The sequence below is a fragment of the Thamnophis elegans genome, chromosome 1 (genome assembly GCF_009769535.1).
Source record: "Thamnophis elegans isolate rThaEle1 chromosome 1, rThaEle1.pri, whole genome shotgun sequence".
NCBI classification, from domain to species: domain Eukaryota; kingdom Metazoa; phylum Chordata; class Lepidosauria; order Squamata; family Colubridae; genus Thamnophis; species Thamnophis elegans.
In genome coordinates, this window is record NC_045541.1 from 110,240,777 (window position 1) to 110,258,746 (window position 17,970).

The window sequence follows — 17,970 nt, forward strand, 5'->3', positions numbered from 1 at the left end:
CTGGACGTGCTTTTGAGAATAGTTGTTGAATGTTAGTGAACACTGGCATGTCAACCAAAACATCATGGCGTGTCACCTTTGACATGTGTGTCACAGATTTACCATCACTGTCTTAGTACATACCTTTCATCCTTTCAGTCACTCCAGCTGCAGAAATACAAGGCTTCAAAATGTCTCGTGATCCTGTTGTGCTGAAATTATTTTTTTTTAAAACCAACTGCTATCCCAGATGTTTCCTGAATATATAGGATCTACTCAGAAAGAATATCCAGCTTCTTACATGTGTGGCAGTAGTCCGGCTGATGTTAGAAGATGGTGGGGAGGGGTGTGTTATGTGACCAAGTTTCCTTCTCTAGGAACACTGCTGTAGATTTGGAGAGGAGAAGTGACTTGTCTTTCCAGTGAAATATGTGTGCTGGATGCTGCAAAGCAGAGGGATTTGCCAGATCCACCCTCCCATGGTATGTAAGGATTGGTCTTCTGTTAAACTGCTGGAAAGCAAATGTTAACAGTAATGGTTTAAGCACAGCAATGCAAGCTGTTGCCTGTCTTGAATGAAGAAGCATCTTTGGCTTTTGAAAATGAGCTTGTTATGACTCTTGACTGTTTTAAATATTTAATACAAACTTTTAGTTTCTAAAGCATGCACTTTGCTTTAAAAGCCAAAAAAAAAAAAAAAAAAACTAGTGTCCTTTCCATTAAAAAAAAACAACCCACATCAGAAACTTAAAATGAAATGCCATAAATAAAATAAGGAACAGCCTGGTGCTCCAAGTGGGAAATAAATGGGACTGGTGTTGGCAGGGAGCTCTAAGTATTTGCACTGTGATGGAAACTACCTTTTAGGAACAGAAGTCAACTGCAAACTCTTCCCAGTACTGGAACTGGAGCAAAGAAACTATTCCAGCAGTGGCCTCTGGGATTGAAAAGGGAGGAAAGAATTTCCAGTAAACAGAATTATCTTCACCCAAAGCGTGTGGCCGCAGAAGGGACAAGGATTCTTCTCAACATGGCTCAAAGTCTCCGGCTACACTTCGGACTTTCTGTCTGGGCAGTTCTGCTTCTGTTTCTGATTGCTGGATCCCAGAGCCAAACAGGTAGGTTATTTGTTTATTCATTTCTTTATAAAATTTATTGGCCGCCCATCTTACCAAATGGTAATTCTGAGCCGCTTACAAAATTAAAAGAGAAAACTATACAAAAGCCGAACGATATAAATAAAATACTGTAAAGTTCCAAATACTGAACCCCAATTAAAACATGGGGATGGAGGGGGAAGGATAAAAGAGGGGGGGGTCTGTTATTAATCTATCAACCACCCCCAGTGTGAAACCCCTCCATTGGAGCTCCAAGCCAACTGGCAAAGCCAAATCTTTAACCTCTTTCGAAAGGTTAGGAGGATTGGAGCAGACCTCACTCAAGGAGGCAAGTTGTTCCGAAGGGCAGGCGCCAATGGCAGAGAAGGCTCTTCTCCTGGGTCCCACTAGCCGAAATCGAATCAGGCCCGCAGCATGCCTCCTCTGCCAGCACAAAATTAATTAGTTTAATTAATTAAATTAATTTGGAACTGAAAAAGCTTCATGGATGAGAAACGAAACATTATGAAAGAAAAAACCCCCAAGAAAGTCCAGCTGTCTTCTGGAAGAATACCTTTGGGATAACTTGTATAGATGGGACAGGGCAAGGGCAGAGAATCCTGCATTCCTGCTACTGGAGGGTTAAAACATATGCCTGAAAGCTTCCCATTATGTGCAGCTGTGTAGGAAATGGTTGATTCCTGCCATATAACCCTAAGCAATCTTAATAGACTGAAACAAATGCAAAGATATTTTGCAAAGGTTATTTTTCTTGCAGGAGAGCCGCCAGGCTTTTACTGTATGTGGAACAAATTCAACTGATAAAGGGTTCCAGAGCATGCAGATTTTATGAAAGGATGTCAGGAGAATCTGCATTCATGGTTTTGCTGCTTTTTAAGCAGCTATACTGTAAATGCCTGAAAGTGTGAGACTAAATTAAAATGCAGCCCTTTGACTTTAAGCAGAACAAAAGCTCAAATATTTTTCACATATAAACTTAGATCTTAGTGGCATTTATTTTCATGTTTAAGTTATTAGATTTCTTTTCCTGTTTAAGATCTAGAGTAAACTTAAGATCTTGAGTTTTATTGTTTAATTTATTTTTTGTTCACATTTCTTTTTGCACTGTCCTTCACCCCCTTTCCTTTGTGATTGTAAGCCGCCCTGAGTCCCCTCAGGGAAAAGGGCGGCCTATAAATGTTCAATAAATGAAAAAAAATGAAATGAAAACATGGATAGATTTTTCCTTGAAAGAAAAATTTCTTATAAACTGGGGATATTTATTTATTTATCTGATTTCTATAGCTGGGACACAGTGGCTCAGTGGCTAGGACGCTGAGCTTGTCGATCAGAAAGGTCAGCAGTGTGGCGGTTTAAATCCCTAGTGCTGTATAATGGAGTGAGCTCCTGTTACTTGTCCCAGCTTCTGCCAATCTAGCAGTTCGAAAGCACGTAAAAATGCAAATAGAAAAAATAGGGACCACCTTTGGTGGGAAGGTAACAGCGTTCTGTGCGCCTTCGGTGTTTAGTAATGCCAGCCACATGACCATGGAGACGTCTTTGGATAGTGCTGGCTCTTTGGCTTTGAAATGGAGATGAGCACTGCCCTCTAGAGTTGGGAACAACTAGCACATATGTGCAAGGGGAACCTTTACATTTATCTACAGCTGCCTATCACAACTAAAGTTTCTGGACAGTGTACATTATAAAACAAAAACAATTAGAATGATCTATCTCCATGTATAACTTCTAATAGTTTTTGTTTGGCTGCTGCTCTCTGTTTAAAATCACATCTGAATTGCAATTCACTTCCTTTTCAAAAATAAAGAATGCTGAATGATTTTACAGAGTATGATTTCATTATAAATGGGTTATGGAGTATGAAACAATTATACCTGAGGCAGATGAAGAGGACAATGTAATAAACTTTAAAAATTAGTCATTTTGAATTTCAGGAACTTTAATGTTATTTGGCTCTTAGAGGCAAAGAAATACTTAGCTGAGCTTGCCTATCAGAAAGGTCAGCAGTTCGGCAGTTCAAATCTCTAGCATCGTGTAACCGGAGTGAGCTCCCATTACTTGTCCCAGCTTTTGCCAATCTAGCAGTTCAAAAGCATGTAAAAATGCAAGTAGAAAAATAGGAACCACCTTTGGTGGGAAGGTAACAGCGTTCCGTGTGCCTTTAGTGTTTAGTCATGCCGGCCACATGACCACGGAGACATCTTCAGACAGCGCTAGCTCTTCAGCTTTGAAATGGATATGAGCACCGCCCCCTAGAGTCAGGAATGACTAGCACATATGTGCAAGGGGAACTACCTTTAGTAGCTTCCAAAGAGAACGTGATAAATAATTTTGCTCTTATCAGCGGTTATGTAGTTAACTCTGCACTTTAAACTATTTCTAAAGTAACTATTGACCATTGTGATGTGAGTGGGGGATTCATAGAGACAATGTTGTCTAAAAAAAAAAGTCTATCTATTCTAGTGATGGACAGGACAGTGGGGATAATTCCAAGCTTTTGCCTTTGTCGAGCTGTTCAGATTCCAATCATCTTATCTATATTTTGCTTAAACCAGACAATCCTGGTGCTCTGAGGATTGTAATGATTGCATCAAAGCATCAGATAAAGCAACAGCCATCCAACGAAGCTTCCATACTTTTGTGATGTCATTCACAACTTAAGTGCTAATACTTCTTTTACTTTGTAGGTTCCTATTAGACCATTAGGTATCTAGCTGTGAATAGGTGTGATTTGGAACCTTGGTGAATTATAGTATAGTATTGCTTTAACTTTTTATTTGAGCTTATCTCACTTAGTTTCATTTAAATACTCAAACAATAAAAGCAAATCAGAAAACACAGCAGATGTGAAGGAAATTGGTCAAAGGATATTATTTCTTAATCCCTGTAATCAAAATGTATTTTTATTCCTATTTTCTAGATGAGCAATTTCACCTTAAAAACCATACAGATAAAGATACTCAAGGGAACGCTGAGATCATATTAGAGGTAACATAAGCAAAATCCATCTCTTTACAAGAAAAACGAGGAAATCCAGTACAGTTGTCTAATGTGGGAATATTCTAGTTGCTTGTGGGACCTCCTTATTAATTCTCTATTCAGTGTTTGTGGATTTTTGCCTCCAAATGATATGCTGTTCTCACTGGATTATCAAATTCATATTACTATTCAAAGGATTCTTCCTCGTTTTACTAGTTCTGCAGAATGTGATAAGGTTGTTCTTTTTAACAGAAATCATTTTGTTTCAGAGCACTGGGCTTATTGAAGCTTTGTACAGCTAGGGATCTCAAGTTAATTGTTATTTTAATTAAGGCACTTAATTTTCAGATGGGATAACTGCCAAAACATAGGGAGAGGTCTTTCCTGCTTCACATCACATTATAGAGCCAAATTCATAAATAGTGCAATTGGCAGATCTCAGACTTTTGAGCTGTTAAGATAGGATGGTAGGTGGCTAAAACCTGTCCACCCCACCCCTCATTCAAAGCATCACAATACGTTCCCCCGCCTCCCCTCATTCCACCTTAAGGACAGTCGCCAGTGCTTGCTTTTGCTGCCAGCAGGTAATGCCTGGTATGAAGGGAAACAAAGGTAAGAAAATCCTACCCATTTCTTTCGTTAACTTGTTCTGCCAGCTCAAGGACTGGTGAAATTAACTTATGGCTGGGATCTGTGGCAAGCTTTTAGCAAAGAGCCACGAGATGGCATCCTGGAGTTAATTCTGCACTTTAGATTGCTTCTGAAAGGGAAGAATCTGAAGGGATAGATGATGCCTCCCAAATGTTGGTCTTTTCATAGCCTTTTTTAAAAAAAATAATTTTTATTTATTAAATTATTAGTCTGTCTGTCTATCTCCCTGTCATTCCCATTATTATTTTATATTTTGATCATTACTGTAAATGATGGGATCTGATACATAAGGAATATTTTGCAGATGCATTTAAAATATTGAATAGCCAAATAAGTATTCAGCTTTGACCACATTGGTTTCATATGCGTAATTCATTGCGTAATCCTGTTAGCAGTTTTCATGCTTCAGAACAATGAGCTTCCCTTGGCATGGTTTTGTTCAGTGTGATATCTGAATGCAGGCTGTTAAGTTAGATCAGTGTTTCTCAACCTTGGCAACTTGAAGATGTCTGGACTTCAACTCCCAGAATTCTCCAGCCAGTTGAGAAACACTGAGTTAGATCATTGTTCAGCACTGAATATAATCCAAGCCCACATTTGGAGACTTGGAAAAAGTGTCTGCTACTCCCTCATACTTCCTTTTTTTCAGTTACTTTGGGGAGGAATTGAAATTACGGCAAATGAGACCATCAGGATAAAAGATGAAGAATTGGCCACGCTACGTCCTGCAAAGCACTTACTCTGGATCTTTCAGCATAAAGTTCCCAAAAATCCCTCAGGAATCGAAGAATACCTGGATCACTTCTCTCAGTCAGACACCCCAATCACTCCAGAGGAATTTGAGCAGCTTCTTTTCACTACTGTCTTTACTGCTTACCAGATTCGTATTGTCCAAGGCCTAGATAAAAATCTGTGGATCAACCTTTTCTCTCAGCTGGTCAATGAAATCCTCCGGGAGCTCTGCAAACAATTCTGTTCTGAGGAACTGACTGCTTCTGCTCAAAATTTAGCCTCCAGGTCTTGGCAGGAAATGCCTGCCTATGTTAACGCATTGAAGAAATTCTATCAGCCCAGCTTCGTCATGATTCAAGGAAACTGATTTTCCTACGTCAAGGGCAAAACTTAAGTCATCTTTCACACCATAATATGCACACTAAAATACAGAAATACAGCTGCATTTCTGTGATGTCTGTAACATTATCTGAGACTCTGCATGGACCAAAGTAGCAATCTTCCTGCTTTGTTTTCCCAACTTCAGTAGACAGTCCTTTGTTTTTTACTGTAATCTGATTTAGGAGAGCCTTTCTCAATGACCTTAAGATATACTAGAATTTATAACACCCAGTCATGACTAGTCTGACAAAGAATTCTGGGACTTGTAGTCCTGACACATATGGAGAACGCCAAGTTAGAGAAGGCGGACCCTGGAGCTTGGACACTCTAGGGTGTCCCATTCAGAGATTACTTTTCTCAATGGAGAGGCCTTTGCTGTTGGCTGGGATTAGGTTTCAGTGAAAATAGGACTATATGTTTCCCCATGCTAATTGCTGTTAGAGAACTCAAATTATCTTCTCATGTAGCATAAATGATAAGAAAGCAGATGCATGTTAAAAGTAAGATCTTGTCATTATAAGAATAATTACCTATTTAGCAGGATAATTTTGAGAAAGCAGTGCTTAAGCAACAACATTTCTTCATTTTCTTTCTGTTATATTGTTGCAATGGCGGAAAACCTTACCACTAAAACACAGGACCTGCATAAAAAGGGAACAGAGAGTACCCAAAACATTTTAAGGAAAGAGTTGGGAGGTGTTTCATCAGGCAATTTAAAATGCTGAATATCCTATTTGTAAATTATAAATAACAAGTTTTACATATACATTAAATAAGATGAGGACATTATATATGTTCACCTTGGAAACTGGAAGGCTACATGATATTTTAAAATATAAATGTACAAGCTCATGACTATATGGTGATAACTAAGAAATATTTTATATTGCCACCTTAACTTGATTGCTCAATAGCACAATTAGACAATTTAGCATCCAAAACTGGTTGGAACAGATGGTTATGCCTGGAGTCTCCAATTCCCCCAAAACAATTTCTTTGTGGGCAAAATAAAATGTAGAAATGCTCTAGCAACTAAATGCCTAACTTATCTTTTAACTTTTTAAAAATATAGTAATCAAGGAAAGTACCATAGAAGAACTCAACAAACCGATTGCTTTCATTTGTTACAGCTGTTGTACTTCTGCCGTAAACAGTCATATAAAATGTGTTTATAATTTCCTTTGGAGGCATAAATTCTCTGCTTTTGTAATAATCCAATATGCTAACACACAAGTGAGGTACTTTAGCTGATAGATCAATCAGTTAAAAATATCCATAGTTGATTTATCAGGTGGAATCAGTTTTAATCACTGATCTAGTTAAGGAGTTATTTCTTGGATTTTTTTTTTTAAAAAAAACTGTTTTGGGTCTGCTGTGTTTCTGCATTATATGGAGAAGATTACTTATAGAAGCCTACAAGATAGTATTTCCTTTCAATACTAAATGATAAATAGCTTTGTGGGTAAAATTAGATTCCCTGAAATAGGTTTGACAAGGATTTGACAGTACTCAAATTTGTTTAAAATATCCAGTACTTTTTTAATTTCTCAAACATCAAATGATTCTTCAATTATTGGAGATACACTACAAACATACTACACATTTAAAGCTTGGGATTCTTTTTCATGAATGGAAAGGTTTGAATATCGCAACATCAAATGTACAAATACACACAATCCTTTTAGTTTCAGGTTTTATTTGATGTCCCATTATATCTGTCCCTCTCTTGTGATGTTTGCCAACAATTACACAGAATGTTATCACTTCTCAAACGTTCTGCAGAGGGAGCCTTTTACCATATAACCCTTTTCAGCATTTTTCAAATGTCCATTTTTGCATATCTCCCCTTATTCCTTTACTCCCAAAATTGACTCATGCTTTAGTCTTATGTCTAACAGTAATCATGAACAAAACACACCAACTTGTGAATGTCATTCTAGGGATGAATGAGAGAAACAACAATGGCTCTGCAGGCAGAAAACACAAGGAAGGTGTCCATAAGGAATACACTGGACATGTAATAGCATGCTTGTATCTTCTCATATGAAGAACGGTATTTGTCCAGGACTTGCACAAGAGACTGCTGCATCTGGAATACTCTTATGCTTATGTTGTAATATGCACATTTAGAGATTTGACCCTGGAGAAATGTTGGAATCTGAAGAGGATTTTGTCTTAGTCTCTGGATAGACAAGGAAGCCGGTGAAGGTTATGTATTTGCCATGATTGCTGTAAGCACCGTAGCCATCATGCTGGTGACTGTAGAGCCAGACAATGTCACCAGCTTGCAGAGGGAGCATAATGCTCTGGCTCTGCATCTCCCTCCTTTTGGAGTGGTTGTCATCATAGATCATGGCCTGAACTTCATTGTGGTTCTTCATCAGCTTTACTGACATTGTTTTGAAAGGCATTTTACCAATGGTGAATGAAAAATAGTAGGCGCCAGGAACACGGCAGGTAAAGATGCCAGTTGAAAAATTGAAGTCATTCCCAATGTTCACAAACTCTGAGTCAAATGTGATGGGCTCGTGCTGGGTTTGCTTTTCATCCGATCCCAGGAGGCTTTCGGAACGGGCAGCTGAAAAGGCAGAGCGAGGATCCTGTGGTCTGGCGGGTTCATCAGAAAGCAGAAGTCTTTCTGAGATTTGGTTTTGGTTGATGGAAAGCTGCTGAATGACATGAGAGGGAGGCTGAGATGGTTCTTTTCCTAGTTCTGGAGATCCTATTCTATTCTGAAAGTAGCTAGAGGTGTCTGGATAAATGAGGTACCCATTGAAAGTTGTATAGGGGCCCACATTGCTATACAGGGCATACTTTGGATCCCCGTGTAAACGTAGCCACACAGTATCACCGTAGTCCAGTTGTAGCATGGCACTTTGGCTGGCCACTTTTCGCTCTTTACGGTGATGTTCGTCATATACAATTGCCTGCACTTCATTCTTGTTTCTCATTAGCATGACTGATAAATTTTTCTTGGGGTACTTTCCGACAGTGAAGGAAAAATAGTAGGCTCCAGGGATACGACATCGAAATAGTCCAGCTTTGGGATCAAAGTCATCCCCTATGTTTACATAGACCTTATCAAAGGTGATCACCATCTCGGTGCTTCCTTCCATGCTGCTGGTCCTAGCGACAGAGAAGGCAGACCGGAATTCAGTCCCGGAATCAGCAGGGAAGCCATACACAAAGGAAAAGGCCAAATGGAAGAGAAGGCCTAAGGAAATTTGATCTTTCCACTGGGTCATCATATCTAAAAAAAAAAAAAAAAGGTGGAGGGGAGGAGACAATTTAACCAATGCATTCAAAAACTGCTTTTCGACCCGAGAGGAGCCTTAAAAATTGCACTTACTTTTGTATAGCCAACAGATAAAACCCAGACACTGCTACATCTGATACCAGCTCTTCATTGGAAGGATAATAGGAATAAGTATTTTACACTGAAAATGCAACAGGATATAATACTTAGTAAACATGCAGAAGACGGTATCACACAATACGTCTGGATATAGATATACTTGTCACTATTAATCCTCAAACCTGAAAAAAAATACCTGTTAATCTGCAGAAACATAGCATGGCTACACCTTTGTCCTCATTGAAATGCAATTAGGTAGGATTAGTTTGGGAACAAGTTAAGTCTATATTTAGTATGGATAGGATGTATCCAGACAGATGTTTTTGATACTGATTTTGTATCAAAATCCTGTTGCTATAGTAACCTAATTGAGTAGTATAGTTCAGTTTTTTTAAAAGAATATTCTTAATTCTTTTTCCCCATCTAATTTACCATTGTAATCTTCTTGTGTTTCAAACATTATTAACAGCTGTGTATTGTTATTGATATCATTTTTTTTTTTAAAAAAAATGAGACTCCATTTCATTTAGCTGGCTAGTTAAAAGCTCTTAAGATTCAGCTGGCCAAAAAATATGAATATTCAGATGCCGATTCTTTGTTCTATTATATTCACTTGATTAAAGAAGAATGCAGAACTCACATTTCCACTTTCCGCCTCCTCCCAATCCCCACCAACTTGGCCTAAATGACACCATCTTATTGCCAACAGTAACAGTAAGGATGATTTTGAGAAATCTGCAAAAAGGTGTATGTGTGTGCATAAGAATGCAAAGAGAAAATATTCCTACAATAAAGCAAAATATGTTATTAAAGTAATAGATCCAAACTCTGTGACTTCACTGAATCACACTGGCGGGATTTAAGAAAAGATAACACCTTATGTATTTCTGCTGCTCCAGTATTTATGATTCTAATGACAAGAGGCCAAAACATGATCTGTGGTCACTTTCAATCTGAGAACAAACCTGTCAGTCATTGCCAAGACATGAAACTCCATTCACTGTCCTCTCTCTCTCGCAGGCTCATTAAAACATCACTCAGTCGGAACGCCTGGTGGCTGAGATCTCTTGTCTGCCATCTCTGTCTCTCCCTGTCACTTCAAAGCTGGTCTGTTGCCATCAACAGTCTACAAATTCAGAGGACTCTTTCATCAGAGCTAAATACTGTCTTGGGTAGAAAGTTGGTATTGTAGACATGCTACTACCATATGCACTCATCCTACATCTAAGCAGAGAGACATCCAGAGGTAATGCTACTTACTCAGGGCTCAGTTTCTTTGGAAGATGTACACCAGAGGGTGACAGCGTGTCTTTGATAAATCATGTATATGTTGGTTGACTAAAGGACAATATTCTCCCAACAGACTTGAGAGAAACTCCAGAGTCATAGGTTTTTTTTTAAGGGAAATCAGTGCAGCCTGATTCCTACGTCACATTTCTAGTCTCAATCTCAGGAAAAGGGGACTAGGATAAAGGAAGAAAGAGGAATCTCGATTCTTATTAGCTTGTTCTGCTATCTAAACTACCTTTTGGGGCTACTCCAATCACAAATCTCATTAGTCACTCTCAGAATGAAGGTTTTTGACTGAAGAACACTGTTTGCAATGTTCTTAACATGTCATGATAAAGCTCATAACTGAATCCAAGGAAAAATGAAAAAAAGACCCCACTCATGAGCGTGCTTTACTCTACCTATGACTGCGCCTTGGAAAAGATGTCTTGCCCATTTCTAGTCCTTTAGCCTAATTATAGGATGGAAAGGACTGTTGCAACAGCTGTGGTGATTTTGTTTAAGTGCTTTCCATTTGTAAAAATATTCTTTAGACCAGCATTTATCAACCTTGGCGACTTTAAGATGTGTAGACTTCAACTCCCAGAATTCTCCAGCTGGCATAATTGGGAATTGACATTTACATATCTTAAAGCTGCCGAAGTTGAGAAACAGTGCTGTAGATCACACTTCTGTTGGCACTCTCAGGGCAATCCTTATTTTCCTTTGCAGAACAAATGAATTACACTTGGAAATATTGAAATAAAAGGCTTCTCACTATTGGGAACCAGTACATGAAACAGCACGTGAAATAAATGACAAATATAATATCTGAGATCCACTTGATAAAGTAAAGGATGGTATGCCAAGGTCATTTTCTTCACTTTAGATATTAATATTGGATTACATAACAGATTTGGATTCAACCGACTCAGGTGTAATGAAGTAATAACATGAAAAATGTTATTTACCTCAGCAAAACTTAGGATGAATAACAGCATTCATCTTTCCCCTGCAGTTATCTTCCTCTTTCTGAAAAATCTCTAATACTTTATTTGGCTGAGGGTGTGTGGGGGTTTTGTGTGTGTGTGTGTGTGTGTGTGTGTGTGTGTGTGTGTGCATTCAGAGATGGTGATGGCAAGATTTTCTTGAACCCCAACATCATTTATTTGTGTGTAGGCTGGAAATGGCAAGAAGATGGTCCAAGTATGTTCGGGATGCTTCCACAATGGAACCAGGCCTACTTCTTAAATCCCAAAAAGGGACAACATTGGGTTCGATTCTACATTTATATTGTCTGAAAGAACAATATCATCCTATCAGACATTTGTTCAGTTAACAGGATTTTCCAGTCATTTTACCTCATTCCCAAGGCATGCTCCATGGATGATCTGTGTGTGGGGTGGATGTGGGTGTGCATGTGTGTGTTAGTGGATCCAATTAATAATCAACTCTTCTGGTTCAATAGAGTAGCATGTGCAGCAATAGAACAGTATCTTTGGTTTCAACCAACATGTATTCAGCAATGCGTTTTTCTTGACATATTCAAACACTGCTTCACTGGCCTCCATTTCAAATGTCATCAGCATGCCCAAGCAGTCACTTCACATAAATACCAAGGAAGATTATGGAGATGATGAAAGGTGTTAAGGTCTGCACATTGTTAAGCACATAACTATTTAAAACGGAACCACTGTGTTCTCCAAATCCTAGCACCTCTTCTGCTGCCCACAGTGTAAATGATGGTACATTTGCTGAGGCACTTTGGATAAGGAAGAAAATGTGCACTATTTATTTGTTTCTGGGGTTTGTAGCCTGCTGCAATCAAATAACTCACTGGTTTACGGGGAGTGCTACACAGAAATTACCACATCCATCATAAACACTACTCCATACAATATAAGACCTCAGTGAAAACAGAAATGACAAGAAACCCTAAAACGATTCACTATATTAAATCAAGAGAATGCCCTCCATAATCATTCAGTTTTCAATCATATCTTGAAAGCCAGAAGAGAGGAGTGAGTTTCATCTCCAAGGGCAGGCTATTCTAGATAAATAGTGCTGCCACTTCTGATGGTCTCCACTGCTGTTTCTAGTAGGCATCATGGAGTCTAGAGCACTGCTTCTCAAATTTGGCAACTTTAAGACATGTGCACTTCAACTCCCAGAATCCTTCTGCCAGCATGAATTCTAGGAATTGAGGTCCATATGGCTTGCCAACTTTGAGAAATACTGGTCTAGAAGAAGTCCTAAACTGCAAAGGGGATCCTTCATAATTAGTGTTTGCCCATCCAGGGCCACCACTAATGTTGACAATAAGATTTCTATGAACTTTATTTATGAATGCGACTTAGCAGATGTTAAAAGATGTCTATTTGAAGTGGCAGAAGCAATTGGAAAATTCCCGTAAATGATTCTACTTGTGTCTATGCTCTTAATAACCTGGAAATAAAACAAATCAAAATATTGTAACTCACACTGAAACTGCAAACCAACTGCAAAATGTTTTCCAACTACAGAAAATGGAGCTTTTCCTAATCATGTTTTAAATTGGTATATTGTCAAGGTTCGAGGTTCGAGGTTCATTTTAGTTATATGCCGCCCTATTCCCAGCGGGACTCAGGGCAGCACACAAACCCAAGGAGGGGGAAGGGAAAAACACAAAAACTACAAAAAGTACAGGGCATTTAAAACAGCCAACAGCCACACGATTCGAGAGGGGAAGGGAACTCATCGACCCCAGGCCTGCCGACACAGCCAGGTTTTAACGGCTTTTCGGAAGGCCTGGAGAGAGGTGAGGGTCCGAATCTCTGCAGGGAGTTCGTTCCAAAGGGCTGGAGCCGCCACAGAGAAGGCCCTCCCCCGGGTAGTGGCCAGATGACATTGGCTAGTAGACGGAACCCGGAGGAGGCCTAATCTGTGTGATCTAATGGGTCTTTGGGAGATAATTGGCAGCAGGCGGTCTCTCAAGTACCCAGGTCCAATACCATGAAGGGCTTTATAAGTGATGACTAGCACCTTGAAGCGTATCCGGAGACCAATCGGTTACCAGTGCAGCTCGCGGAGGATAGGTTTAACGTGGGTGTACCGAAGTGCACCCACAATCGCTCACGCGGCTGCATTCTGGACGAGCTGAAGTCTCCGAATGCTCTTCAAGGGCTGCCCCATGTAGAGCGCATTGCAGTAGTCCAGTCTTGAGATCACGAGGGCATGAGTGACTGTTGCGAGGGCCTCCCGGTTCAGGTAGGGACACAATTGGTGCACCAGGCGAACCTGGGCAAATGCCCCCTGGTCACAGCCCACAAATGATGTTCTAAGGTCAGCTGTGGGTCCAAGAGGACTCCCAAATTGCGAACCCTGTCTGAGGGGTGTAAAATTTCACCCCCAGCCGGAGTGATGGAGTACTAGCCAAATTTTTGGGAGGGAAACACAACAGCCACTCGGTCTTGTCTGGATTGAGCGCAAGCTTGTCAGTTCAGCTATCTGGTTAATCAATTAAATCAGTAAGTTAGATGAAATATCAAGATGTTGAAAGAAATGAATCTTGATAGCTAAACAGACTATTTTACATATATCCCCAAATTTGATAATAAGATGCCTTAGAAAATCCAGGCACTTTTTGGTTGACTGCATTTAATACATCACATTCATTGTAATGTTTAAGGACAGTTTCAAATGTCTCAGTTATAAGAATCATCAAATCATCAAATGAATAGCCTGCCAAACCTCTGGTTAGCATGGACATGAAACCATTTTCTCTTTGATTCATTCATATGTCAAACATTAAGTATTCTACAAATCATTCACAGTGCAGACAACTAGTATCAAATGATTTATTTATTTACCAACAGGATTGATTTGGCAACCTATCTTATATATGACTTTATACTGCCCACAATCCATTACAAGAAAACCAGTTAAAAACAAAAATATCCTTCCCTTCAGGTCAGACCATTCATCCTCACAGCTCAACCCCTATCCCAGTGGTGGGTTTCAAAAATTGTTCGAACCTACTCTGTGGGTGTGGCCTCCTTTGTGGGAGTGGCTTGCCTCCCATGTGACCGGATGGGAGTGGCTTGCCACCCATGTGATCGGATATGAAGATGCTGACGATACTTGTCAGAACCACCTTAAATTACCTCACACACAGCACTGGTATGCATAAGAATATGATGTAAACTTGTTTTTTAAAAGGCATCTTTGGTTTGTGTTAAAACAACTTCAACACACGCAATGTTCTGATTGCACCACAAACGCAGTAGTCATCCTTACCTTTCACAGAGGCACTGAGTTTTATAAATATGAGCATGATAGTGTAGAATAATCATATCCAAGGACCAGTGGTGGGTTTCAAAAAAATTTGGAACCTCTTCTGTAGGTGTGGCCTCCTTTCCGGGTCCACTGGTGGAATCTCTTCTAACCAGTTCGGTAGATTTGATGAACCGGTTCTACCGAATAGGTGTGAACTGGTAGGAACCCACCTCTACCCTACCCTAGTCTGATGCTTGGGAGAAAGCCCAGGTTTTCACAGCTCTCCACAAGGCTAAAAGAGTAGGGAACCTTTACATCTTTGGACCCACACTCACCCTATCTAATCTGGTAGGACAGGTAGATACCTTAAAGTCTCATTTTTACTTTGAGAGCCGTAATAAAGTGTCCTGAAATATTCAATATTTTGATATTATTCCAGGCATCTGTTGAGGTGAGCAATACCTCATGAAAGCTTATACTTTTTAATTAAATGTGTTAATTGGAAAATGTACTATCAGATTCCTTCTAATTTGAGGTGAACCTGAAAGCAGTAAGAGTTACCACAGCTTGAGTGGTACATGGATGGGGATGTATACCAGTAGTGTAGTCCCCAGATTGCATCCACTGAAAAAAATCAGCTTATGACCAGTCTTCAAAGTAACAGCCATTTCAGTGCTCCTATAGTCAGGAGCTTGGCAACTGGCTTGCATTTACAACTGCCTCCCCCCATATTTCCACCTCCAGCTGACATTTGTCATCTTCTTTGTCTGCCTCCCCTCCACTGGGTCCCCGACACCAGGTGGCCTCCAGACATTTGTTGGCCATGCAATGCACAGTGAACCATGCCCCTTGCCACTGCCTTCCCTTCCAGCTGCCTTGCCAGGCAGGAAGGCCTGAAATGAGTAGCCATACAGAGTCACTGCCAGGCATCCTGGCCACATGTGTGGGAGACCCTGTGGAAACATCTCCACCTTGTTGCCTGGCAGGAGGACTGCTCTGGCTGGCAGTGGTGCGTGGCATGGGTGACTCAAGGCCCCAGTCCCTTCCCTTTCCTAAGAAGCAGTTGCACTTGCCAGCTTGTGTTTCCTAATGCCTGGTCATGCTCCTTGGCATCTGCCACTCTACTCATGCTCTCTAGCACTTGTCCTCCCCTGCATGGATCTCACCCACTGGCCTGTTTTCCTGGAACTGCAGCCTCTTCCCACATCAAGATTATGTGAACCTCTCACTTAATGATCTGGACAGTCCTGGAGTTTTGACGGCAACAAAGACTGCTGGGATTGCCATCACTAAGTGATGCAGTCACATGACATTGTGATTTACAGATTGTCCTTGACTTATGACTGCAATTGAGCCCAAAATTTCCAAGGTTAAGCAAGACAATTGTTAACTGAGTTTTGCCCTATGTTACAGCTATTCTTGACACAGTTCTTAAGTGAATTACTACAATTGTTAAGAAAATCTAATTTTAGCATTGATTTTGCTTGTCAGATCACAAAATCACATGACCCCAGGACACTGCAACTGTCATAAACACATGCCAGTTGCCAAGCATCTGAATTCTGATCATGTGACCCATGGGGATGCTGCAACAGGCATAAGTGTGAAAAACATAAGTCACTGTTTTCAGTGTCGTTCCAAGTTTGAAGGCTCACTAAATGAATGGTGGTAAGTCAAGGGCCATCTATATGACCTCATTTTTAGCAAGCACAATTCTGTTCCCAATTGCTGTCATTAGCTAAGGACTGTTGGTAGTTTTATCCATTGACCTGCTTCCATCATATACACAGTATAAACTCTCTTTTTGCACCCTGAAGATTGATTAATGTATTTATGCATGTGTGTGTGTGTGTGTAGCAGTAAAGGTGATAGCAAATGGCAAACAGATGGGGAAGCGGCATCTGAAGGTTGGCAGCTATTATAAGCAGATAAGAGGAATATTATTGAACTGCTAAGATCATAAGCTACAGCAAGCAGCATATCTTGCCATGGTGGTGCAGTGGCTAGAATGCAAGCTAATTCTGCTGACTGCCAGCAGTTCGATTTTGACCGGCTCAAGGTTCATTCATTCAGCCTTTCATCCTTCCGAGGTTGGTAAAATGAGGAGCCAAATTGTTGGGAGCGATCTGCTCACTCTATAAACTGCTTAGAGGGGACTGTGAAACACTATGAAGCAGTATATAGTCTAAGTGTTATTGCTATTGCTATTTTGGAATTTGTTCTGATTTTTGTTCATCTACAGTATTCTCTGATTACAGTTTCAGCTGAACAATAAGCAGCAGTTTTCAAAAGGAGTTCTACATGAGTGCATTTTCAAACAGTAGAGTGATGAAATTAAACACACTGTCCATGAATGTAAAAAAAAAAATCAAACCTAATTTGCAAAGTTCTCAGAATTCTGCTCCCAGTCTGTGCAGATGATACAAAAGCAAAGATGTCTGATTTCAGAACAGGAGATAATAATCCTGAAGTGCCTCCTTCTTTTGGAACTACTTCGAAGCCATTGGTTGGTAAAATGAGAACTCAGATTGTTGGGGGCAACATGCTGAGTCTACAAATCGCTTAGAGAGGGCTGTAAAGCATTGTGAAGCAGCATATAACGCTAAGTGCAATTTTGCTATTTGTGGGAGTTCTGGCTGGAGCTTGGATTTTGTACTGAAGCCCAGCAGCGACTAGAAAAGGAATAAGCATACTGAAACAGCACCTCATCCAAACTAGTGCAAGAACTTTTGGAAAAAGGAAAATGCTGTACGCTACTTCGAGACTTTTGTTTGACTGAGAATTAAAGTCTGAGTATTAAAGACATAGTTACGTGGCAACATCACCTTGCAAAGTCTTAGAGGTGTGGATTTGACCCAGAGCAATAGACAATATTGATGGGGAATGTTTGTACTGCAAAAAGCATTGTGTACAGATACACAACGCTACACTGTGCCATGTCCAATCCTTGGAAAGCAAAGAACCCTCACATTACAGTTTACGTATAAATTTAATAAATCTAAAATCTAATCTAATCTACATTTTGTGATCTAATTATCAGAAGCCAATGACGATATGTCACTAATCTACAGTATGTAACAGCATAGGACAGGGGTGTCAAATTTGCAGCAATGCAAGTCACGTGATGCATTGCGACGTCCTCCCCTTCACTAAATAGGGTAGGGGCATGGCCAGCAAGTGATGTATCTGGCCCGCGGGCCGCAAGTTTGATAGCCTTGGCATAGGACAATGCTTTGGTTAGGAGAGGCTTCT

The 17,970-nt window shown here is 40.1% G+C and overlaps 2 protein-coding genes across 2 annotated transcripts; one reads left to right on the top strand and one right to left on the bottom strand.

The window, feature by feature from the left end:
• Positions 1-849: 849 nt before the first annotated feature.
• Positions 850-6,642, top strand: FAM180B (family with sequence similarity 180 member B). Its single transcript, XM_032224747.1, has 3 exons — positions 850-1,097; positions 4,018-4,085; positions 5,377-6,642. Exons 1-3 carry the CDS (start codon positions 1,010-1,012, stop codon positions 5,824-5,826), a joined length of 606 nt encoding a protein of 201 aa, XP_032080638.1. The 5' UTR covers positions 850-1,009; the 3' UTR covers positions 5,827-6,642.
• Positions 6,643-7,271: 629 nt separating this feature from the next.
• Positions 7,272-9,984, bottom strand: C1QTNF4 (C1q and TNF related 4). Its single transcript, XM_032224622.1, has one exon. It carries the CDS (start codon positions 9,086-9,088, stop codon positions 7,967-7,969), a length of 1,122 nt encoding a protein of 373 aa, XP_032080513.1. The 5' UTR covers positions 9,089-9,984; the 3' UTR covers positions 7,272-7,966.
• Positions 9,985-17,970: the final 7,986 nt, after the last annotated feature.